General features: G+C 37.8%; 1 protein-coding gene across 5 annotated transcripts in view; it reads right to left on the reverse strand.

The window, feature by feature from the left end:
• Positions 1–26,746, reverse strand: part of NCKAP1 (NCK associated protein 1) — a 112,557-nt gene that overhangs the window by 50,118 nt on the left and 35,693 nt on the right. For 3 of the 5 annotated variants that reach the window (XM_084643279.1, XM_084643281.1, XM_084643283.1), the window contains 12 exons: positions 24,350–24,442; positions 24,055–24,111; positions 20,499–20,641; positions 20,319–20,409; positions 19,127–19,264; positions 18,041–18,089; positions 15,859–16,015; positions 14,113–14,169; positions 9,171–9,267; positions 8,891–8,997; positions 6,017–6,149; positions 1,875–1,956 (listed from right to left, as the gene is read on the reverse strand). In XM_084643279.1, coding sequence (XP_084499405.1) covers positions 1,875–1,956; positions 6,017–6,149; positions 8,891–8,997; positions 9,171–9,267; positions 14,113–14,169; positions 15,859–16,015; positions 18,041–18,089; positions 19,127–19,264; positions 20,319–20,409; positions 20,499–20,641; positions 24,055–24,111; positions 24,350–24,442 — 1,204 coding nt within the window. The remainder of the gene's footprint in view (positions 1–1,874; positions 1,957–6,016; positions 6,150–8,890; positions 8,998–9,170; positions 9,268–14,112; positions 14,170–15,858; positions 16,016–18,040; positions 18,090–19,126; positions 19,265–20,318; positions 20,410–20,498; positions 20,642–24,054; positions 24,112–24,349; positions 24,443–26,746) is intronic. The other 2 variants (XM_084643282.1, XM_084643280.1) reach the window with 1 other exon arrangement.

Genomic DNA, 26,746 nt, shown 5'->3' on the forward strand with positions numbered 1-26,746 from the left:
AAAAAACACAGACTAAAATAAAATCTTTAAAAAGTAAATATGAACACAAAAATTCAATCATTTTTCTAAGGACAATTTTAATACCAAGGTTCTTAATGTACACTTCCTTTAGGACAGAGGTGGGGAAACTACGGTCCGCGGGACTGTCCTGCCCAGCCCTTGAGCTCCCGGCAGGGAAGGTTAGCCTCGGCCCCTCCCCTGCAGCCTCAGCTCCTCACGCCGCCAGTGCTCTGGCCTGCCGCTCCTGCCAGACAGTGTGGCAGACTCCAGCCAGGTGGCAGGGCTGCAAGCTCCTGCTGCTCTGAGTAGCACGGTAAGGGAGCGGGGGGGGGGGGGGGTTGAACAAGGGGCAGGGGGTCTCAGGGGGCAGTCAGGGGATAGGGAGCAGTGGGTGGCTAGGGGTGGAGGTTCTGGGGGGGACGGGGACCGACGGTCAGGGGACTGGGAACAGGGGCAGTTGGATAGGCGTGGGAGTCCCAGGGGGCATGTCAAGGGGTGGGGGTGTGGATAGGGGTCGGGGCAGTCAGGGGACAGGGAGGGTTGGATAGGAGGTGAAGGTCCGGGAGGGGGGCGGTGGTTAGAGGGAGCTGGTCCCAGGAGGGGGCAGTCATAGGACACGGAGAGGAGGGGGGCATTGGATGGGTCAGAGGTTCTGAGGGGGGCAGTCACGGAGCAGGCAGTGGGAGGGGTCGGATAGGGGACAGGGGCCAGGCTGTTTGGGGAGGCACAGCCTTCCCTACCTGGCCCTCCATACAGTTTAGCAACCCTGATGTGGCCCTCGGGCCAAAAAGTTTGCCCACGCCTGCTTTAGGAGAATAAGGTTAGATTTGGTCTGATAATTTACTTAAAATTATTCCAACCCAGCGTATATGATCATGCGAATAAAACTGACTTTGAGTGGATAAGCATTTATATGTATGAGTTATGAATAACACTTACTTTAAATGAAAAAGTGGGACTACTACCAGAAAAACTGTAACAGTTTTGTCAAAGTTGCAGCTACAAAGGCTTGTGTGTCTATCCTAAGCCTGGTAAATGTATGATAAGGACCACATAGCTGCTTTGCAGACCTCTTCCTCACAGCCTAACAGGTGAAGTTGCCTCTCAAGGAATGGACTCTGGTCCCCTCAGAGTAAGAAAAGCAATAATACAATACACTGTTACCCTAGATTGTGCGCACCGACAATGGTAACTAAAGATTAAACATAAGGAGTCCCTTACGTTAACAACATGCCGATCAGACATTGAATTTATAGTAGTCTAATTTGACATAACACTACATGACATTGCTCTAATATGCCCACTGCGTAATAAAGATGATGTTCTGCCCACTGTGCATTTTACAGAGAAGACCAAGTAATTTTTAATACTTTCAACGCTCTATTATCCCACTGTTTTTCTTCCTCCTCTTTCACTTAATCACTTTGATGCTGTGTTGTGGCATTCCAAATTCTGTGAACTGAAATCAGTGGAATACCATGACAATGTATGTGCAGCAGCAATGAAAGTGCATTTTGCCTGATTTAAGTGTTTCACTCCTGCTTAAGATTCCAGGTCCACTCTTTCCCATTTATAGCTGTGCCAGCAACAGCAATGTGAAACTTACTTGAATACTAATTTCTGAAAATCAGAGATCAGGATTCCTTCCAATAAATTTCCCTTTGCTGAATGCGCACTGATGTATCAAGCAGATGGGGCTGTACAAAACAGGAAGCAAACAGGAGGAAGAAGAATGGAGAGTAGCAGCCACCATACAGAATGGGATTAAGAGAAAAGATCTCTGATCCTAAAACACCAGAAAGCCTGAGCTTCAAAGTAATAGAGACTAAGCTCCAGTCCACTTTTGCTTGAGCTCTTCATCTGAACAGACTTACCTTGTTTCACACTCAGGGAAGTCATAGTGTTTACAAAGGAGGACATGATGATTGATTCATCTTCAGGGCACACTGAAAGATTCTAAAACAATGGAAACACATTAATGGCTTCACAGAAACAATACCAAGAATAATCAAGTCCACAAATTTAATAAATACACACCAGAGTGGCTTTTTAAAAAAACTTCTTAAAAAGTTAACTTTAAGAACAAGAAAACAGTTTCTCTAGAGGAAGCCTTAGTTTAGAAGACTGGCGCAAGTGGTTCTGGAACGAATAAACTTTTCCAAGCTGTCCTCAGCCAGTGATGAGAAAAAAATATTAAATCCATTTGCAGCTACATAGGGATTGTAAGCAATACTTTAGTGAACAGTGCACTGTTATGAGCATTCTAGGTAAAGCCTCCACTCTCTATAGCCTAGTCATTCAGGCAATAGTCATTACACATTTTTCTGTTCCTAGTATTTTGCTGATCTAGATGGACACCTGACCTCTCTGCATGCAAAAGTTAGACCAGGCAAGCTGCAAGACAGACTATTAAACACATGACCACACTAGCTCACCACCTTGCTTCCCATTAAATCCTACTTCAACTATGATTTCCACATCTAACAGTTCATGAACCGACAGTTAGATATGATTTATACCATTTGTTTTCAACCTGGGGGTCCACAGACATCTAACATTTCCAAAGGGGTCCACACCTCCATTCGAAATTTTGTAGGGGTCTTCAAACAAAAAAGGTCAAAAACCACTAATTTATACCATTTGGAAGATGAGATATGAAGATTTCAGAAAATATAAAAAGTACTGTTTCTCAGAGATAGCAGCTGTTGTAAACATTAAGACCATATTGCAAAGACTACGTATATAAAAATTACTGTTTTGGTTAATTCTGATTATGGTCAATATTCTTGGATTTTCAGACATGGAGTTTCAAAAGATACTGGATCTCACCACTTAATCACTTCAACCTATCACTGTGTTTTTGGTATTGGTCAAGGACTAAAAGTACTCAACCAGGACTCAACCCGGTATTATGATCACTTCCTCACTTCATGGTTCATCTTAATGTACATTTGTACAAAGAGCTCAGAGGTCATTTACTGTGTCTAGGAAATCATCTCTCAGGGTTCACTGATGTCAAATTCAGAAAAAATGTAATTTATACCATCACTTCAGAGCATGTAGTTATGAAGAAATAAGAGTACAACTTTTATAGTTATAACTTTTCCAGATAATAGATAAGAATGATTTGATGACAAGTGAAACATATATAAGCAGCAAAAAGCAAGTATTTAATTGCTAGAAGCAATTAAATCATTCCAAATCAGTGTAACTCCAAGTATTCACTTAGTTTTAAATAACAATTAAAAAAGAATTAAAATGTAAATAACTCTGGACAGTTATTGTTACTGTTTTACAGTATTAAGTTCAATAATTAAAACAGAATTTACACCACTTACAATAATTAGGTTGAATATCTACAATCTAATTAAATAAGAAATGAATGCACTCATGTGGACAGAAGTACAGATTAGCAAAATGTGAGCTCCCTCTACTGGTCACACAAGAGTAAAGTCTAAATACACTATAGATCACCATTCCATACCTTGGTCATCCTCTAGGTGCAGAGAATAATTTGGCTAATATTGTGTTAATCATATTAATTTCCAGTTGCTTTGAGCTTTAAAAACAAAACAGTTTTCACAAGATACCAATTCTATTCCTGGCAAGTTATTTTACATAAACTCAAAACTTGTCTGCTTTGCCTGCTGCTATGGAAATATCATTTGCTGAATGTTATCAGCATATTTAATACTATCCAAAAGGTCCTGGCCTTCAAGAATCACATAGTGAAGTCTGATTGAGAGCTCTGTTGCTTAGCCTGCCCATGCCCCAGGCAATGATGAGTTAAAAGTCACTTTCCAAATAAATAAATATATATATATAGTTAGTGGCTTTCTTGATCTGAGAGTTTTGAGCCATCCATGCTCTACCACTCTGGTTTGCAGCCGTGGCCGCTGGTATTTTAGGTGTAGCTACTCTGACAAAATAAATGGAATTTTCTTGTGATATCTCTGCATTCTCTGCCCTCCTGGCCCATCCCAAGCAGGCAAAGGTGCCTTACAGGCAAGAGATATGACACTAGTGAAGAACCTCATCACCAGTCAGTTACATATATTTCAACAAACTCCTGTTGAGCAGATGGGAGAACTTGAAGCAGCTACCTTGAAGCACTGAACCTCTTTATTTCTACCCTTTCAGGAGCTAGTGAAGACAGGGACTTTACTTGGGAGATGATGTGCCCAGGTGCTAGGATATCAAATGTGGAGAAACCTTCAACCTAACGGGCTGAGCACTATCATACCCAGTAGGGATGAGAAACAGATCTCTCTCAGATAGTAAGTCATTATCAGCATCTTGGAACACACATTTCTCCTCAGATTGGCCAGGCTTCTTATCTATGAAACCATGCAAGGTGTATGTAAAAGTCCTTCCCTATGAAATAGCAAAGGTATTCATGGATATCAATGTCCATCTCCATGGTACAGGGGCTGTCTCTTGTGTAAAAAAACAGTAACTTAGTAGGTAGAGGTATTGCAAAGAGGTCCATATATTGAAGGTAGCCCCAACCACCCCTCTGAGATGGGGAGAAATCAGTGAACTTTGTGAGCATGTTCTCCTTTGCGGTCAGCAATTTCTTTTGAGACATTTGCAGTTCCACACCTAAAATTTTCCAACACAGAAGACAAAATGTCTCTCCTTGCTCTCTGAAGTAGAACATTGGTATGACACTCAGAACCCACTGAAGTCAATCGGAGTTTTGCTGTTGATATTGATGGGGCCAGGATTTCACTCTACTTGAACTGGAACCACATTTTAGAATATCAGGTGTGTGAGAGTCCTAAGAACATACACAATCCTTTTGGGGAACAGTTTTGTGAAGAGGGATTCCTAGAGAAACCAAGTGACATAAGTGCTGAATCCCTCTGCATGTGCTTTCCACTCCATAGTGAGTGCTTCCACGTTTGCCACAACTGTGAAGCCCGTTCCCCCTGCTGTAAATTACCCTCAAGCTAAAACAAAAACATAACATTAGGCCCTTGCTCAAAAAAACCCAAAACCACCACACACACACCTCTCACTAATCATTATCACCTCATCTCTTTTGGGAGCGGAAGCCAAATAGAGAAGATTGTGGCAAAGCAACTTCTGACAATACCTTGAGTCCTCAGATTTCCTTCACATTGGCCAATCTAGTGGTAGGAGTGTGAGTGAGAGATTCCACCGGCATAATTTGCCAGCTTCTTGCTGATAATGGAAAGAATCAAGAGTCCACAAAGATTTTATCAGATCTCTCAACTGTCTTTGATACTGCTGATTATGAAATGTTGCTGGCATGGTTATGGTACCTATCGGTGGATGGATGGAGTATTTCTGGAGTGGATCCTGAAGTTAATGTTGAGTAATGGGTTCATCTATCCCAACAGCAGGCTTATAAGGGGAGCAAGAGGGCTCCAGTCAGTCTCTCCCTCCTATTCAGGATGTTTGTGAAGTAGTATGGGCTAAGGTGTCTTCATTATGCTGATAAACTACATCTTATGACTACTCTCAGAGCAGCAACTGAGGGCACTGTGCTGCTTCCCAGAGATCTCATAAAGAAGAAATAGCACAAAAGAAAAAAAAGACTATCAAAATCTTATCAAAAGCAACTTACTGCTACTAGAGGTATTTGTGTAGTCTAGATCCTGTCCGTTCCTTTTTCACACTGATGGAAGCAGGAATGTACCATGCACTGGTGAGGTGGTTCAATAGTTTTACAACTCTGAAGCTACAGGAGTTCTTGCCAGTCACTTGATGAAAGAACACAGCCTGGAATCTTAATCTATTTCAGTTTGTACCTTTAGGTGAATATAGATTTTTTTTCACCAAAAGCTCAACCTCTATAGCACAAAGCAGAACCATGAACTATTTGGTTTGTTTTATTTTGCAGAAGTTATTATTTAAGCAGCACAAATGCAGCAAAGTTTTATACAAAGTGAGATGCATTTCTAGATGCCACATCAGACAACAACTCAACAAGCTCTTTGGCAAACGTGCAGATGTGTTTATAAAAACAAATGAACAAACAGCCCCTCACCTGCACAAGTTCATTTAAGACCACAGCATCAAAACCTGAGAGATACTGCACATAATATCTCTGCATCACCGGTCCATATTTTCGCACATGAGCTCTGAGCTCTTCCATGTAGAATATCAGTTCAGCTATGTGCCTTAGGAAGCAAAAAAAGGAAAAGTTTACAAATACAAAAACATACCCCTCTTGAAAGAAGTCAAGATAGAGCCCTTTCCACTAGAAACACTTGTTTACAAAGGATTTAGAACAGTATATTGGCCTTAAGCTTTCACTGTTTTCTTTTAAAAAAAATTATTTACTAGAGTCTTTCAGTGAGAAGCGAAAACCAAGAAAATATTGGTCTCGCCTTGTAGATCTGAGTTTCTGTAAGGAGGGACACCAAGAAGACAAAGGGTAAAAAACACAAGGCTCTAGCCCCAAAGGAACGTTTTTAGATCCAACTCTATTCTCTAAAGAAATCCTCCCTCTCCCACTAGCACCCCAATTGAAATGTCGGTATCATCTACTAATCAAATTGATTAATTCTGTGAAATATGACTTAAATAATAATTATAATGGAGAGGCTTTCATACTGGAAGTTCTACCTACTAAAAATAAATCAGTTTACAAGATCAAAGTCTCTTTATCTGCTGGATGCTCACTAGTCTGGAAACAGGCTATGCCTAGCAGTACCCACAACGAGTGATACTATACAAAGAACTAAGGAGCAGCACTATCTTAGGGCCTGTCTACACTTGAAACACTACATCGGCACAGTTGCAGCGCTGCAGATGCACTACCGGAGCACTTCAGTGTAGAGGCTCATTACAACAATGGGAGGGGTTCTCTGATGAGCGTAGTTAATTCACCTCCCCAAAAGGCAGTAGGTAAGTCTATGGGAAAATTCTTCTGTCAACCTAGCACTGTCTACCCCGGGGAAATTAGATCATCTTATCCAACACTCAGTCCGACTCCCACAAGTGATGGACCTGGGTAGACTTAATTTTTTAGCCTTAGACCTGGCCTTAGACTATGGCTCCCAGCATTGTCTGAAAACCATACCTGTTAATGTGCTAAACATCCACTTAATTTCAAATGAAGCTGTGAACTGATTGCCAGGTAGTTACTTGATAGATTTAATCCAGAGATTTTCTGTTCTACCCAAAAGGTAGTGATTTTTCTGGACACCCAACACGAGCTCAGTATACTTCTTTAATACATATGAAGAGTCACTCCGATAGGATATGAAGGCCTCTCCTCACACTTGGAGCTACTGAACAGAACAAAAACTCTGACCTGCAAAAGCCAGATGGCGAAGTACTAGAATTTTAAGGTCCTAGTCTAGAATTTTAACTAGACTAAACCTAGGTTATGGCACATGTGAATAAGATAAGCACAACATATGTTAATGGTAATATTTCTGGTTCTAGGAGAACTACTGTCCAGCCTGTAAATAAATGATGGTAGGGATTATCTAACAGCCACCTTATTGAGGGAACATTAGGAAATTCCCCACACTCCTGTCCACGGAAACAATCACTATGAACGGTTACCTAAAACAAGTAAATAACACAAAGATTTGAGAAAAGGAACGTGAGCCCATGCAGCACTGTATTTAATCTCCATCTAAGAGCTACCCAGCAAGGGATTTATGACAGGTTCTCCACTCCCCTCAGACCTGCATAGTGAAGGGTGACACACACAGTGGACAACATTCACAGAAAGGCCTCTGATGGCTCCTCAAACACTGAGCGCAAAGGGTTTTTGCATACCACAGATGGCACAGGGTTAAGTTGTACACACTAGGGTAATTTCTCCTAGGTAAGCTAATAAGTTTAAGGTGAATATCCTTCTTGGTATTAGTATTGAAGAGATCTGACAGCCAATATTGTTAGAAGTTTTCTTTTCATAAACCAAGCCTTTACATGTAGTTTTTCTAGTATTCCACAGACTCAGCATATAAGATTTGTTGAAGGAAAAATATTAGGATTAACAGCTAATGGGTGCCAGCATGGTGTTATTAGGATCAGATTTTATCTAGTTTTCTCTCTCTCAAAACCTATGGAACCAAGTGAATGGGATGTATCAGCTGACTCTCCCCAGTGGATGGAGAATAGATCACTGGTTGAATCACAGGGTTTCCTATTCTAATTGTAAAACACAGAAAGCTCGATCTTCACTGTTGTGAAGAGATTCATGGTTAGCTTGCTCTACTGATAGCAAACCTTCAAGGAATTTTCCAGTCAGTTTTTACTCTCATGGGAGAAGAGATTCGCAGAGATTAGCTAGTCCACTTGAAGACAAAGAAGTTCCTGGATTGGCTACTAAAGAGAGCTGGTGCTGTTCCCCCGAAGTCCATCAGAATCATTTCTTTATTCAGGTCTCCTGCTGCCACCTTGCTTGTTTATGTATGGCACTTTGTACAACTGGATTAGGGCTATCTGATTTAACACTAGTCACTTGAACTTCTCCATAGGATTGGGGTATTAGTAATTTTACAATGCAAGATAAATTTAGAACTAATTTCTATCTATATAATTTTCTGTTACATTGCTTCAACAAAAAGTATAAGCAGCTGGTTTACACAAACCAAGGCTAGTCAAAATTTTTCCATCTGAACTGCTTCCAAGATCATTTGGGGTTTTGACTAAATTTTTAATGAAAAGCATCAGCTGTCTGCCCCAAGTTTTAAGTTTTCATCAAAAAGTTCCAGTTTTTGGCTAAAATTTCAGGGTTTAGTAGTTCAAAGAAAAGTTGAAATTTCCACTTTTCTGAACAGCCCTAATTCACACATACATCCACAATGATTCCTGCACAGATCATCTTACATTCAAATATATTTTCCCTGTTAATTCTGCATAAAGATTTAAAGTACCACACTAAATATTGTTAACCTACTTATCTATGAAGTCATCTGCACTCTTTTTAGGCATGTTATCTGCATGACGAAGAAGCCAAATAATTTCATCACGAGCAAAGGATAATGCCATAAATACAAAAAGTGCCTGGAAAAGGAAAAATATCAATTAGTTCCTAAAACAAACACCTTATATGTATAGATTTTACCTTTTTTAAAGTAGAATTTTTTCCAAGACATGTTAAAAATTAGCTTATTGTAAGAAGTTTGAAAGAAAATGTAATAGGCTACATACCCATCAAATATAACTACTGCAATTACCTTGGGACCTAACAAGCCTGGCTGATCGGACAGGACAGTAGCTAGTTCTTTCAGTGCAGACCGTAAAAACTTGCGTCTTTCTCTATGCATTGATCCACTGTATTAAAAAAACAAAGATTGAAATTCATCAATCATCAATATCTACTCTGAGTCACTATAAAAATGGGTTGGGGGAAGATTTTTATTTTTAAATTAAATGTTTTGGTCTTAATATTTACAGTTCATATTTCACCAACGTCAAAGAAAATTCAGTAATTGAAAGAACAAGGGTCAGACTAAAAATGTCACCTCCATTACTAATACTTTAAATCACTAAGAAGTTTAATAATCTATCCTTCACAACTCACTTTTCAATTTGTATTTCACTCAGGTTTCTAGCCAGTTACTTTGAGTTTTCACGCATTAGCATAACAATGCTATAGCGTGGAGATTTCAAAAAATGCTGGGGGAACGCGTAAATTAAAAAAATTGTCCCTTGGAAATTTGAACATTTATTTTGTTAAATAAACCTAAATTTGGGGCATAAACTACCTGGTTTCCTTGATGATGTATCATTTATAAAGCCTTACATCCCCACTGAATTTTATCAACAGAAAAGTAGCAGGAAATTATTTTCAGGTATTTTGTGTCTTAAAATGAAAAAAAAAAAAAAGAGTTGAGTTTTTAGAAGTCTAATTTGCCTTTAAAAGCCAAACCTGTAGATGGCTATTAGGGTAACCAGTGTACGGGTCTTAAGTATGATATGCTCCCATGTATCTGAATGCCATGGGGAACACTGAATTTTTGGCTAACCTAGGGGTTCAGATAAATGGAAGTGTTATTTTGAGGTAGATTTTAGCTGCAGACTGCAGAAAAGGTCAAAGCACAGCTAGGAGTGGAAGGCTCAAAGAATCATTTGGGGCGCTGCTTCACTCAATTGGCTTCTGTTGTTGCCCTTCTAGGCTATGAGACAATGGCAGCACTCTGTCCTTCCCCCCATGTACCCCACCTGCTCTGTGACTGTCTGGGTCCTCAGGCTGCCTCTGACCATCTGTGGCTGGACATGGACCCACAGAGACCCCATCTGCTCTGTTCTTAGGAGGGGTGTCCCTGGTTGTTTTGGTAGGGTTTCATGGAGCATTCCTCAAAGAGAGGAGGAGGGTATAAAATAAGACCTATACATTATCTCTTCTCCTCTGTCTACTCACAGCAGCAAGACTGTTTCAAAGACAAAGAACCATCACTGAACTAGAGGGGAATGGTCTTTCCAGGTAGTATGGACTGCTGAAAGTTTTGGGTGAGAAAAATTCTTTTGCTTTCAAATATTATTTAGATTAGTAACATTTAGGAAATAGCCTGCGTGTTTTATCTTTTGTAACCAATTCTGACTTTTATTCCTTTACCACTTCTCACTTAAAATCTTTCTCTAGTTAATAAACTTCTTTTATTCGTTTATCTAAACCAGTATGTTTTGATTTAAGAGTTTGGAGAATCTCTACTCAGGTTAAAAAGGCTCGTGCATATTCACTCCCTTTGATGAAATGATGGACTTTTAATCATACTCTGTTCGGGGCTAAAGGGGTCCTGAGCAGTGCAAGATGCACATTCCTGGTGTGCAAGGCTGTTGCCTTGTTCTTGACTAGCTAGGAGAACATTGATGCAACTCTGCTAGGAGTGACTTTCCATGCTAATGGCTGTGTGTGAGCAGAGCCTGGAGAGGCTGCTCGTCACTAGCAGAGCAGTGTAAAAGGCACCCGGGGCTACAGAGTAGAGGGGACAGTGGTTCAACAGTCCAGATTATACCCTGGGAAATGTCACAGCAGTACCAGGGCAACTGCCTTACAGAAGTCTAAGTATATTACAGGAACACTATTACCTTATCAACCAAACTTGAAATCTCTTTAAAAAAATCATCTAGTTAGTTTATGTCCAAGCTGATTAGCATTTATTATATTACCCTTTTAATTTTTTTTTTATTAATCAGGTCCTGTATCAACCACTCCATTATCTTGCTTGGGATCAATGTCAGGCTGACAATTACAGAGGTCATCCTGTTTACTCTTTTTAAATACTGGCACAACATTGCTTTCTTCTAGTCTTCTGAAACGTCCCCAGTTCTCCAAGGCTTAATGAAAATCAACATTAACAGTCCAGTGAACTTCTCAGCCAGCTTTTTAAAAAAAGCTCTTGGATGCAAGTTGCCTAGAGCTGATGCTACTTTAGTAGCTGTTGTTTAACCTTTTCCTAAGATACTAGTGAAATGGAAAGAGTGTTATGATGAGACTACCTCATCTTCCCCACCCCACAAATACAGGACAGAAATATTTAACATCTGTGTTTTTTGTAGCATTAGTAATAATTTTACCATTTCTATCTAGTAATAGACTAATACTATTGCTAGGATTATTTTTGTTCCTAATATACTTTAACTACTTTTTGTCCTTAACTCTACTGGCCACAGATTGCTCCTGGTTCATAAGAACGGCCATATTGGGTCAGACCAAAGGTCCATCAAGCCCAGTATCCTGTCCTCTGACAGTTGCCAATGGCAGGTGACCTAAAGGGAAAGAACAGACAGGGCATGGATCACTTGATGATAACCTGTCACCCAATCCCAGCTTCTGGCAAACAGAGGCTAGGGACACCATTCCTGCCAATCCTGGCTAATAGCCATTGATGACCTATCTTCCATGAACCTATCTAGCTCCCTTTTGAACCCCGCTATAGTATTGGCCTTCACAACACCCTCTAGCAAGGAGTTCCAGAGGTTGACAGTGCGATGCATGAAAAAATACTTTCTTGTGTTTGTTTTAAACCTGCTACCTATTAATTTCATTTGGTGGCCCCTTGTTCTTATATTGCGAGAAGGAGTAAATAACACTTCCTTATTTACTTTCTCCGTACCACCCATGATTTTATAGACCTCTACCATATCCCACCTTAGTCGCCTCTTTTCTAATCTGAAAAGTCCCAGTTTTACTAATCTCTCCTCAGACGGAAGCCATTCTATACCCCTAATAATTTTGGTTGCCCTTTTCTGAACCTTTTCCCAATTCCAATATACCTTTTTAGAGATGGGGCGACCACATCTGCATGCTGTATTCAAGGTGTGAGCGTACCACGGATTTATATAAAGGCAATATGATATTTTCTGTCTCATTATCTATCCCTTTCTTGATGATTCCCAACATTCTGTTCGCTTTTTTGACTGCCACTGAACATTGAGTGGATGATTTCAGAGAACTATAATTGCTTTGCTTCTCTGATCAGTTTTCTACAGTTCCTACCTTCTGATTTATATTCATTACTATCAACTTCACCTTTCTTCCGTGTGTGTGTGTGTGTGTGTGTGTGTCTCTCTCTCACACACACACACGTTTGTTTTATAGCTGCCTTCATTTCTGCTCTAAACCACATTTTTTAACCAATATGGCTTTCCTCCTGAATTCTGGCTTTTTGGGTATCTACGAAAGTGTTCTTAAAAATACCTAATTCCTTCAGGCAGAGCTATGCAGTGCAAACAGGTTGGGGTGCACTGGAGAGTTGGACCCCCCTGACCAAGCTAGGGGGTGCTGTACCTGTCTCCAGACACCCCCGCCTCTCTCACCTCCACTACCATCCATCCACATTTATTCGCCTCCCCATATGACCTCAACACCCCCCTCCCTATATTCCCCAACACCTCTCCTTTCTCAGAAAGCATTCACATATAACATTTTCCCCCAAATACTTTGCTTATATTCCCCCAAAACAAAACTGCCACCCATGACTCAAATTACAGTAACTCCAAGGCAAATCCTTTTCTTTTAGGTGAGGGCTTGTGATTAATTTATCTTTAGATGTGTTAACTAAAGGGTGACTTCACAGCAACCAAGAGGTCTGTGATGCTTTTGGGATGAGAGGGAGGGAGGGGAGCTGCAACTCTGGAACCCAAATTTGAATCACTAATGCGATCATGAGCCACCATGAGGCATATCAAATTTCACAGCAATCTGAGTAGCCATTTGGATTTTAGAGCACTTACAAAAGTGTAGTTTAAAACATATAAAATCGTGGGAATGGAAACCATCTAGCTATTTTTTGGTATTGATGTATGTGTATTGCAAAAAAATATACATTTTCTTAAATACAGTTTTCCATTTGGATCCCTCAAATATAGAATGGGTGTCATGCACTACCTTGGGTAAAACATTATAGATTGAGACTATTTTGACCCACATCACATCTCTAGCACGAGGCAAAAAATAAATAAATAAAATAAATAAATAAAAATTTAAATGGCTAGTATTTTCCAGGGGTTATATCTTCAGAACTCCTGGCTCAAATGACTCCAAATTTGGATCACAAACTTTACCTTGCACCTCCTGAGATGCACCAAATTTCAAAGAAATCCAACTAAACATGTCAGTTTTAAAGGACTTAGAAAGGTCCATCTCCGAACACGGTCATGACGCAACTTTAACTGTAGTGGTGCTCCTGTGCCACTGTTAAGTGTTTACACAGCTACAACTATTCAAAAATTAAAGTTTCACATTCCATGTTTTATTTACAATAGTTTTACTCTTGAAGAAGCTTGATGGAATAGTGAATGCAAAGATATTTTGATCTGATATAATATGAAGGAGAAAAACTCAATTCCCATAACTGATTTTGAATTTAGGAAAACTTCATGCACAAAAATGTCAATTCAAAGACTTTGTTCAAGTAAGGGGTTGGTTTGTTTGTTTGTTTTTAAAACAGCAGTAAACAAGAACATACCTCTCTCAAGCAGGAAAAAGAAAACAAAGCTAAGAACAATAAGCTTAGTAAGACAAGGATAGCTCAGTATAAAGTTCCATTTAAATGCACTCATGATATAAAAAAAATTCCAGTTAACATTGTTGGTTTTAAGCTTTTTACAAAAGTAAGCAGTACTCAAATCTGAAAAATCACAGTATGCTGTGGTTTTCTACAAGATACTTACGCATGTGATACAGCGGCTTCTTTGCACTCTCTTATGTCATTAATCCGTTTGTTGTAGCTGCAAGAAAAACAGTAGTAAAATGTCAACAAGTATTGGTAACAGCCTTAGCAATAGCTAGGGCCCTATACTTTCTGTAGTTCCACAGCAAAGGGAATTTGTCTTTAGCAAACAGCCCATGTTGCCCAAGGACTACCTTGCTCTGGTTAATGAGATGAGCCACTGGACAGTAACAGGAAACACCCATCCTTGATCGACATTTCAGTTTTCTGTGTTTTTACATATATTATATGTATTCTTTAGCCTTATTTGAGAGACCTTTAAAAATCATTAAAATGTATTGTGATGCTTCCTTCCTCACTGTGAAATACTGAATTTCAATATTTTAATGGCTGATATTGCAAAACCTGTTGCAGACAGCTGTAGCTTGCAAATAACTAAGATTCCTCATCCTCCATACCTTCCCCCCACACCACCAGAATCCCTCCTGTTTATCAGCATGGATAGGGCACAGTGATCATGACCCTCTGACACCTTTTGAAAACCCACAGAATACAGTTACATTAACTCTTGCTGCTTGACAGATCAGCTGCCAAATCATGTCTGAACTGACATGAAATAAAGAAGGCAATACTCAGAATAAGAATCCGTCAGTTCATGCACTGAGAAGAAGCAGTCTATGGTTTAAGCTAAGGCTATGGCTAGACTACAGAGCTTACAGCAGCGCCAATGCTATTGCAGACGCTTCCAATGAGAGAGAGATCTCCTGTTGACTTAATTACTCCTATGAGCAGCAGTAGCTACATCGGCGGCAGCTTTCCCACCACCGACATAGTACTGTCTACACCAGCACCTAGGTCAGTGTAATGTAGGTTGCTAATGGAGGTCGCTAATGGGGTGGCATATTCACACTTCTGAGCAAAATAGCTTATACCGACCTGAGCTATAATGTGTACGTAGCCTAAATGTTGTCAATACTGAAAATCTGCATGCAGAACTTTCATCCAGCAGGTAGATGCATAATTCTCTAATCAACTGTTCAAGCAATGGTACATTTAAACAAAATCCTGGAACACACTATGTAATTTTGATCCAGCCCTCTACAGATGTATGTACAAGGACTAAAAGCATTCCAAAAACAAGTGCTCAATTTAGGAACTAAAGCCCAGTTTGGGATGGGGGGGCTTGTTTTGTTTTTGCATTTCTAGTATCTCTGAAAGATGAGTACCTATGGCAAAAAACTTATCTAACAAATTATCAAATAATATATACAAAAATCTATGTGTGTGTGTATGTGTGTATAAAATAGGTTTTCAGTAAGTGCCAATTTTTTAGATAAAATCTCTACATTTCATTGTATTTTCAGTACTACTTAACATGATCTTAAGATACATGTAACATTCTAAACAGTGAGGGATTAGAAAAATACATTCAGAAAAAAAGGAAAACGTTTCTATTTCAGACCTTCCAACCATGGAACAGCTCACCTTTGCAAAACTGTCATGAAAACTTACAAGCTCCGGACATAAAATTTGTTAATCTTTTTCCATAATGGTGATAATGAAACAGCCATGAGAATTTATCCTCCTACTTCCCCTCCAACAGTATTTCCATATTGTAAAACTATTAATCAAAGCTGTTACATAATTCTCATACTGACAGACAAATTGTTATTCTAGCCCTGTGCTAACTCCATTATCAGCAATGAAGACAGTTTGCTAACACAATACATTCATGAAAATACCATACCCTCTTATGTTCACAAACAAGTCTTCTGCAGCTTTGTGAATATGGAAAACTTCATCTCGAAATAGAGACAGGCAAGAACTGCTTTGAAGAGCGAGTTTCCAAAGGTTCAATGCTGTAACATCACTATTCAGGATTCCATGGCACAAAATAAACCCAACTTCAAAAGAAAATTCAAGATGGATGTAAAATATCACAGAGCAGAAATACAAAGACAACATGAGAACCTGAACTACTGAATGGACTACTGTGGCCAATTGCCAAACCAATAGTTTTTAATATATTGATTTCATGTATAGGTTTCAGAGTAGTAGCCGCGTTAGTCTGTATCCGCAAAGAGAACAGGAGTACTTGTGGCATCTTAGAGACTAACAAATTTATTTGAGCATAAGCTTTCACGGGCTACAGCCCACTTCATCGGCTGCACAGAATGCAACATACAGTAAGAAGATTGTATATATATATATATATATATATATATATATATATATATATATATATATATATATATATATACACACACATACACATACAGAGAACACGAAAAGGTGAAGGAAAAGGCTAATTAATTAAGATGAGCAATTATCAGCAGGAGAAAAAAATGAGCTCATTTTTTTCTCCTGCTGATAATAGCTCATCTTAATTGATTAACCTCTTACTCCACCTTTTCGTGTTCTCTGTATGTCTGTGTGTATGTGTATGTATACCTATCTATCTATATCTTCTTACTAAGGTGTGACAAGTACTCCTGTTCTGATTTTATGTATAGTTGTATATGTGACACGGTCTACCCAGGTGTCAGCTCAGGACTGGGCTGCAGGCTAATTCACAGATATGCTGAAAGAAATCAAAGGAGGAATGTCAAAAGGTATTGTAGTGTAATCAGGTCAATTAACTTGTGTAAACAGTTTAGTTCAAAAGAAATGTTAACAATATTGTCTTCACTTATCTATAACCTGTTGATTTCTATTGTATTACATTATGTATACTCATGTAACTAATTAACCCTAGATCAAAAGCGTATATTAGTGTTAAGATGAAAATGTACTAAACTAATGAAGGATTGTTGTTTGCTATTACTAACATTTCCATTTATGTATAACCCTGTAACTAAAGTTACTGCTCAAAGAAACCTTGTGAAATGTTAATGAAGGACTTAATGGCTGTAACAGGAAATGCTAATTTCAAAGCAAGGAGCCAGGCAGTGAGTAGAAACACTTGTCAGAGAGTGTTATCTGAGGAAAGAAAATACAAATACTGATTCAGAGGAATGATTCTTCATCTCTGGACTGCTTGGATTCCAAAAGAGTAGAATATCTGGACAAGAAGAGATCCCCAGAGTTATTCTGGGTAACCCTGAAAGACTTTTGGAAAACTAACAGATCACTACATCTCTGATATCATTTTGGATTTACAAACTTGGTCTCACCTTTTAATGTATTTTGCCTGCTTTAAACTATCAGTAACTCATTTCTTTTCTTAGCTAATAAATTTTGAATTAGTTTACTAGAGAACTGGCTGCCAGCATTGTCTTTGATGTGACATCCAGAGTACCAAACTGATCTGGGGTAAGCGATTGATCCTCTGGGATTGGAGTAACCTAATGTGATGTGATTTGTAGTTTATGTGACCATTATTCACTAAATCCAGTTTGTCTGGGTGGCAAGATGGGTAGGAGAGCTTATGGGGACTATCTGTGTCTCCATGGTAAGACTGATATAGTGCTCAAGGAGTTCACATTTGTTACTGGTTTGGTGAAATCTAATTATAGAATATACCACCAGTTTGGGGTGTCGGCCCTGTTTTCTGACAGTCTGACCTGAAATTGGCACTCTCAGTTGCGAGCCACTCTAGATAGCATAACAGTATACGCACCTTATTTTCTAATATAGCAACGAATGACCAAAATGTCATCGGTATGAATTAGTTAATGGCACCGCTTAAATTATCACTAATAAAAATAACTCAAAAACAAATGTACAGTCACAAAATATATGCTATAAACTAATTTTTAAAAAACATACAAAAGCATGATATACTGTTACTGTATAAATTAAAGGATCTATAGGGTCTAGTCAAGCCACATTCTACAGAATATAATTGCTTTAGTACAGCATTCTGAAAACAGGCACTTTATAGAAGTAAAACAACTTAAAAAAGCACACTCTCTTAAAGTTGTACTTACAAATAATCCATTTTTCCATTGCATCTAGAGAGAGGTATTCACATGGCATCTATTGGAAAGAATAATTTGTAATAAACTAATAATACATAGTAAAAAAAAAATTTCTAATGAATACATTTTTACAGAATATAGCTTTTTACACAAAAACAACAACTTAATAAGGTTTGTCCTCACAAAGCCTGTCAGGACATATTACCCTAATATCAAGAACAAAGAAGATTGCTTATGTTTACTAAATTGCTTTTAATTTAGCTGATGCTTAAGCATCAATAAAGTCTTACATATTTTACAGAGACTGAACTCTTTTCAGGTACAAAAAAGCCTACTGAGTTTAAAATCAGTTTCTAATTCCTGGTAAGTGTGACATACACTTTTGTCTCAAGTCTCTTGAGCAAAATGATAAACAATTGTCAGTTTTTTATAATCTCAAAAAAACCCAACCCCACATTAGCATTTAGGAAATTAAATTTCCAGCGCACAAGGTAACATGGAAAATTAAACAAACCAATGCAGAACCTTTTATAAGGATATCTAACTAATATTTCTTAGTTAAGATTTTCAAAAGTGACTAGTAACGTTGGGTGACTATTTCTGAGTGCCCAACTTGACACCTAGAAGGGGGCTGATTTTTTTACAAAGTGCTAAATGTGCACCCGAAAACAGAGGCATCCGAAGTCACGGCTCACTTTTGAAAAAATCTTGAGTCAGATGTTCCGTCTGTTTCCCTATCAACACCCTAGACAGGATATAAAAATTCTATCCCCTGCCCTCCCCACCCAATAAAATGCACAATATTTTCCTTCAGAGAAAAATTACCAAGAACTGGGGACAGAAGTAACGTTACGACAAAGGATGTCTTACAATTAAATAGGTAATTAATTCCATTCTGCACTGCAGGTGTAAATACTTAAGTGTAACCAAAGTGATTATTAGCTCAAAAATGGCCTAGAAAAGCTAAATTCTAGACAGCGAATTAAACAGTTTAATCCAATAATATGTAATCCTATATTAAATATTATACAATTAAATTATTTCACAGAAAAACTCATTTAATACTACTGTATTACTCAAGGTAAAATGTCATACTGTGTCCGACTGTGCAGGATTAAGCATTGTACTCGGGGCACTGATGAGGCTCAATAGTTGTGCATTCCGCCACTGGTCAGCTGACAGATTTCTTCGGGGATAGACCATCTGGAGTGAAATTAGAGCATCTGAAAGGGACTAGGAAGTAAAAAAAACAATATTTAGTTAGAAGAACTCTGCAAGACCAAATGCTTTGTTTAATTTAGCAAATATCTAAGATATGTACTTCATTCTATGTCTTCTTGTACAGTAATAATATCTAGACATTGTTAGAAACTGTTCTACTTTATTAGTACAGTATTCTCTTTTAATAGCAACCAGCCAAATACTTGCTATTTTCAGCAGCTTGAACAGCTAATGACAATGGCAACCACCATGAAATAATTGCTATTTTGAGCAGCTTAAACAGCTAATGTCTGATGCTGGCCTGGATGTAACCTTGCATAATAACTAATTAATCACTAACCACTTGGTATTTTACATCCATTCTTGCAATAATCACAATTGTCTACTAAAATATTTGAGGCTAAACACTACACTAAACCCTAAAGCCAGTTTCTGCTCACACAGAAGAAATGAGGTACTGGTTTTTTAATAATGGAAAACTAGAAAACTGTTTTAAAAATACAAGGAATTTGGGTAGATGACATTAAAATAAAATGAAAAGACAAGGGCAGAGGATTTTTATTTTACATACATGAGTGAACAAAAATAAAATTGGATTTATCAAGTTTTTCATTAGTTCACCAAAGCAGCCAGTTACTCTGGTCCTGCCAGCCAATTCTCCCCTATAGATTAAGCTCACTTTTTCCATCTCATCTAAAAATTAACTATAAATTCTATAGGGCTGGGTCTTACTGTGTTGATGTATGAAGGCAGCACACTGGAGTACTCAACCTGAATGGGGTCTCTCGGCTACCATACTACAAATGAACAGTAAGTTGTATCTCTGTTACACAGTCAAAAAGCTTAACCAGTTTTGGTTTAGTTTTTTTCCTGGAAGGCAGAGGGGTGGTTTGGTGAAGTTTATAAATTGTCTCACTCTATTTATATATCTGCTAAATCAACAATTTAATTCCCTAGAGATTTTTTTTTTAAAAATAGTAGTCTTATAACCTGTAAATTTGCTTTCACACACATGCTTCTTTCAACCAGCAATGATTATGAACCTGTGAAAAGTATTCAAACATACCTTGCTGTGAGGTACAAATTCCTCCATCATCTTCTTTAAAGGATTCTCATAATCCACAATCATCTGGCCAAGACGTGGATATTCTCTATCACTGAAAAGCACAACAAATAATTTACCCCGCTGTAGACAAAATCATGTAAAAAAATAAAAAATTTTTAAAAATACACAATGGATTTTTACCTTGCTCCATGCGTCATTTCATGAGCATAATTGTACAATCCAATGATTGCCTTTCTTTCCTCAATTCGAGACAGCAGTATCATTAGTGTTGTGTAGGTTATAATCAAATCTAGGTAGTTCTTTGTTAAATCAAAGTTTACAGTCTAGAGATAAAGTACAAATGGGTACAGGTTTTTTTCCATTCTGAAGACCTTCAGTAGCAAAAATATTATTATACACATACATGCTCCAGTGAAAAAACCTAAATCATACTCAAGTATTATTAGCACTTAATTCTAGTGGTTTTTTTATGCCAAAAGTGTAGGTCTTATTTTTCTTCAACGCTTATGAACAAGCTTAATTCAAGCACTTAAATCAGTGGGACAACTCAAAATGCTTGAAGATAAGCATATACATCTTTGCAGCATCAGGGTGTTAGTGAGTACCTGTTATATTCTGTGTAAGGAATGAAAAAAAACCTGGAAAATAATTTTGCTCTGAAATTACAAAACAATCAATCAAAATGTGAATGTGTTTTGTCTTACATTCTATAAACTTTATTGTATTTTAAAAGTTGGCCTGCAAAGGACAAAAATTTGGCTTCTACCACCATTTTGAATCCTAATGACATATAAAGATCCCCTGAAAGGGTTCATCTGTGCTTTTTTGTTACATTATAAATCCAAGTTTGCCAGTCCTAAAAGACTAATGACTACTGAACCAGTGAAATGACAACATTATAAGTGTCAAGAATGAAAGCCAAAATTAAGGACAGCCATACTGGGTCAGACCAATGGTCCATCTAGCCCAGTGTCCTGCCTTCTGACAGCAATCCATGCCCAATGCTTCAGAGGGAATGAACAGAACATGCAATTTTACCTGAGACATCCCCTGTTGTCTAGTCCCAGCTTCTGACAGCTGGCCGTTTAGGGACACCCAGAATATGGGTTTGTGTCCCTGACCTAACAGCCATCAATGGACCTATCCTCCATTAACTTCTCTCATTCTTTTTTAAATCCAGTTATACTTCGGGCATTCACAACACATCGTGGCAATGAGTTCCACAGGCTGAATGTGCGTTGTGTGAAGAAGTACCTCTAAGTTTGTTTTAAACCTGCTGCCTCTTAATTTTAATCAAGTGACCCCTAGGTCTTGTGTTGTGTGAAGGGGTAAATATACTCCCCTATTCACTTTCTCCATAACATTCATTATTTTATAGGCCTCTATCATGCCCCCCCCCCAACAGTCTACATTCCAAGCTGAACAGTCCCACTCTTTTTAATTTGTCCATAATGCTAATAATTTTGCTGACCTTTTCTAATTGTAATATATCTTTTTTGAGATGAGGCAACCAGAACAGCATGCAGTATTCAAGGTGTGGGCGTACCATAGATTGATATAGTGACATGATATTTTTGACTTATTACCTACCTTAATGGTTCCTAATATTGTTAGCTTTTTTGACCGCTGCTGCACATTGAGCAGACATTTACAGAAAACTATCCACGATGACGTCAAGATTTCTTTATTGAGTGGTAACAGCTAATTTAGTGCCATCATTTTCTATGTATAGTTGGGATTCTTTTTTCCAGTGTGCATTACTTTGCACTTATCAACACTGAGTATCATCTCCCATTTTGTTCCCCATCGATCCAGTTTTGTGAGATCCCTTGGTAACTCTTCACAGTCAACTTTGGATTTAATTATCTTATCTTGAGTAATGTTGTATCATCTGGAAATTTTGCCATCTCACTATTCACCCTCTCTTCCACATCTTTTTAAGAATATGTTGATCAGAGCAGGTACCACTGCAGACCCTTGAGAGACCAAGCTATTTCTGCTCACCACCGTGAAAACTGATCATGTATATTCCTACCCTTTGCTTCCTATCTTTTAATAATTTACTGATCCATGAGAGGACGCTCCAGCGTATTCCATGACTGCTTACTTTGCTTAAGAGCCTTTGGCGAGGGACTTTGTCAAAGGCTTTCTGAAAGTCCAAGTAGACTATACTCACTGGATCACCCTTGTTCTCATGCTGGTTGACAACCTCAAATAATTCTAATTGATTGGTGAGGCAGAAGCCAAAAGGAAAAGTTGTAAGGGAAATGGATTTTCTTTTTTAGCTTTTTCTACACTGGAATTTTAGCCACTAGTGTAGCTGCACTGGTGTATATAAAGGAAAGAGAAAAAGAAAAATGAAACACCATGTGACACCAGAAATATTTCTGTTTTCTGAGGATCAAGCAGCTCCAAGCATTCACCTGACAATAATTAATCAAGCAGACAATAAACTTGTAGAATCAGTGCGACAAGAGATATGTAGCTGTGTATCATTAGTGGCTGACAATGCTGTAGCCATTGATCAAAAGTGGTTTTGTTAAAAAGTAAGCTGGTCTTTAATGCCTTGGTAGTTAAGTTGTGGGCATAATAAAGATCCACAATTTAAAATAAAATTAGCCTGACTAGGTCATACACAAGCCTACAGTCACAAAACCATGCTATAAATATGTAACAAATTTTTTTGTTAGTATATCAATTTTCTAGCTTGTGACTATTCTAAAGCATATTAAAATTCTGAAAAGTTATAAAAAGAAAAGGAATACTTGTGGCACCTTAGAGACTAAAAATTTATTCGAACATAAGCTTTCGTGAGCTACAGCTCACTTCATAATGACCAATGAGACAAGATACTTTCAAAGCTGGAGGGGGGGAAAAACAAAGGGTCTGTCTGGGTAATGCTTTTGCCGGGGACAGAACAGGAATGAAGTCTTAGAACTTAGTAAGTAATCTAGCTAGATATGTCTTAGATTATGATTTCTTTAAATGCTGAGGAAATTAGCTATGCTGAAAGGAATAGAATTTCTTGTCTTTGTGTCTTTTTGTAACTTAAGGTTTTGCCTAGAGGGATTCTCTATGTTTTGAATCTAATTACTTTGTAAGGTATTTACCGTCCTGATTTTACAGAGGTGATTCTTTTTACTTCTATTAAAATTCTTCTTTTCAGAAACCGAATGCTTTTTCATTGTTCTTAAGATCCAAGAGTATGGGTCTGTGGTCACCTATGCAAACTGGTGAGGATTTTTACCAAACCTTCCCCAGGAAGTGGGGTGCAAGGGTTGGGAGGATTTTGGGTGGAAAGACGTTTCCAAACAACTCTTTCCCAGAAACCCGGTTAGATGTTTGGTGGTGGCACCGAAAGTCCAAGGGCAAAGAGTAAAATAGTTTGTACCTTGGGGAAGTTTTAACCTAAGCTGGAACTTTTCATGCAGGTCCCCACATCTGTACCCTAGAGTTCAGAGTGGGGAAGGAACCTTGACGTGAAAGCTTATGCTCAAATAAATTTGTTAGTCTCTAAGGTGCTATAAGTACTCCTTTTCTTTTTGCGAATACAGACTAACACGGCTGCTACTCTGAAAAGTTAGTTATACTTGTAAATGTATGAAAATGGTGAAGGATTTTGCAGAAACTGAGTAAACGCAAAAAATATTTCTTTTCCTACATGTAGTTACCATTTTTAGTTTCTAATGGTATTTGAAAGCTTATTTAAAATATTTTGTAAAAATGAGAAACTTACAATATCAAAGAAGACTTGGCAAACATCAATAGTATTCAGCAGCTCACAAACATGGTCCTTACAAAAGAAAAATTCTTTATTTTAGTTTAGAGATCTTAAACAATTATGTTAGTATATACTGCCAAAGAAATAGAACACACAGAGTCTATAAAATACAAAACTAGAAAAGCAGCTATTTCATTATATACGATATACTACTGCAAAAATAGATTTGATAGGAGACTTATCTGATGACACATGAATTACTGCAACATCAATTCTCATAGTCATCTGAGTTGTATTTGCCATGCCTTACCTTAAATTCCATAACATCAACAAATGTGAAGTAATACAAAGCCAGATTCTTCAGAATCTCTGATTTTTCCTTCTGTAGCTGAGCAAGCTGTTGCTGTAAAAGAAACACAAATGCATGTATGCTGTTCTCACCAGATCATTAAAAAAAACTAGCTAGAAAAAAATGACAGCAATAAAATACCTGTGAGGCACAGATGAACCACTAAGCTTGCTATGCAAGAAAATATACGTTTTTCTAAGACTGAGGTTCTTTTGCATTCATTTGGGTTTTTTGTAGACATACAGTAATAGAAAACACCGAAGACTGACCACTTTAATAGCCACTGGCTATTATTAGTTTTAAGATTAAAGCCAAATTAGTACACATTAGTATTGAAGTCATTGTTTAGTGCAGCTAGAGACAAAATTGGGAAAATGTTAAGAAAGAAGTGTTATCATATGTGTAATTAGCAAAGGAACAACAGTAAATGAGCACAAGTCAGTATGACAAAAATAATGACAGATTACTTGAGGTGGGAGAAAAGGTGGCAGAATTTACAAGTTTTACTACAGAAAAAACAATATGCTTTTAAATTCTGAACTTACCAAAAAGAATATCCAGGCAAAGCCACGTTAAGCATGCAAAATAAAATGTAGATACAAACATAAAATACAGTAATGGTTCTTTGACCAGTTCTATATAAAACACAATACATTAAAACGAAAGCAACAAAAACAACAACAAAGAAATGAAAAAGAAGCAAAACACTAGCATTAGACACTGGTGGATAAATGGAAGAGGCAAATGTGAATACAAAGGCATAAAAGTAATTCGCATTAACTTTTTTTAAATTGAGACAATGACAGCTAGTTGTATTTTCAAAGAATATTTTTCACTGATTTCCAGGCTTTTCCAAATTAACTCTAGCAATGATCATAATAACTAAATAACTGTAGCTCACAAGAAGAACAGAAAATTTGTTGTCAGTTACTTAGCAGATGCTCTGTTCACCTATATTACAGCATTTCTGGGGGGGGGGGGGGAGACAGACAGACAGACAGACATGTTTTGCTGCAATTCCATCCGATCTCAAACTAAGCAGGGTTTGAAGTTACCAAGGTATACAGTAGGTATCACTGCAAGTGGCATTGGTGATTCAGCAAATTACTTTTCCCTCTAACTCTACTGAACCAGTATCCCAATACTGCGTAAAGAAGATAAGATTAAGTACAGCTGGAGGTGCTATGGGGATGAGACAAACTATGGTCCTGGGAACCTCCGGAGTTATTGGAAATCCCATAGTGCTTTTTTGCATAAGAAGAGAAGCAGATGGCTGTTACATTCAGCATACAAAATTCCTTCTTCAGAACAGCTCTAAATCGTCATGGAAGCATTTGTTTCATTTCAGCAACAAATAAAGATGACTAATATGCCCTAGGACCCTTTGGGATGCTCTAGGCTATACTTAAAGCAAGATATTAAAAAGCACAAGATGACAAGAAATATGTACTCTAAATAGCTTAGAATACAATGGTAATAACTTTAATTTTCAAAACAGAAGCTTGAAAACAGCTAAAAAAGCACAGCTGATATTATGCAGCATCTTAGTCATTTACTTGGGTTTTCAGCACTCAGAAATGTGGGTGTAGTTCTTTCCACACCCGTGCAACCAAGTTTTTCCACTACTAATTTCTAAGCAGCTGCTGAAGAGCCATATTTAATGCCATCTTCAGTGTCAGTTTTGTATTTTGCAAATGTAGTTGATTTGCATAAACCTATAATGCTCATTTAGGAAGCTTTGAATATTTCTGCTTTCCAATAAATAGTATAGTTGTATACACTTTGGAGAGCAGAAACAGAGCAAGTTCAAAATTTCAGAAAGAACAATTTCAACCACAGATAATCATAATGGCTTCTTGACTGAAACACTACAAAAGATATTTCAAAATATTTTAAAATAGTTCAAAATATATAAACAAGGAGAGAGTATTTTTGAGGAACAGAGCATGTAAAGTAATAGACTATACTAGGGTTCAACAGTAAGAAGAAAAATGCAAGGATTTTAGTACAGAAGTTTTAACACAAAAAATTAAGAAAAAGTCACCTGCATCTATTACCTAAAGTTTTCATCTATCTGATGTACAATCATGTTGGACGAAGAGCTTTGAAGTAGTTAGCTACTGGCACAGATTTTAATGCTATCAAAGTAAGGTCAATGCTAAAAGTTTTTGGGAACTGAACCCCTTATTCTTTAGTAGCCATTCATGTTTTGATTGTCCACTTCGAAGTCTGATGGAACATTTGTGCTCCATGATTATGGAACTTTGTTCTACACTAGGAACTTCTTTTCGTGATAGTGTGATTCATCTTCCTATGCTAAATGACTAGCTAGTCATAGGAAAACATTTTCCTGACCTC

The sequence above is a fragment of the Lepidochelys olivacea genome (genome assembly GCF_965140295.1).
Source record: "Lepidochelys olivacea isolate rLepOli2 genome assembly, chromosome: 11".
Lineage (NCBI taxonomy): Eukaryota > Metazoa > Chordata > Testudines > Cheloniidae > Lepidochelys > Lepidochelys olivacea.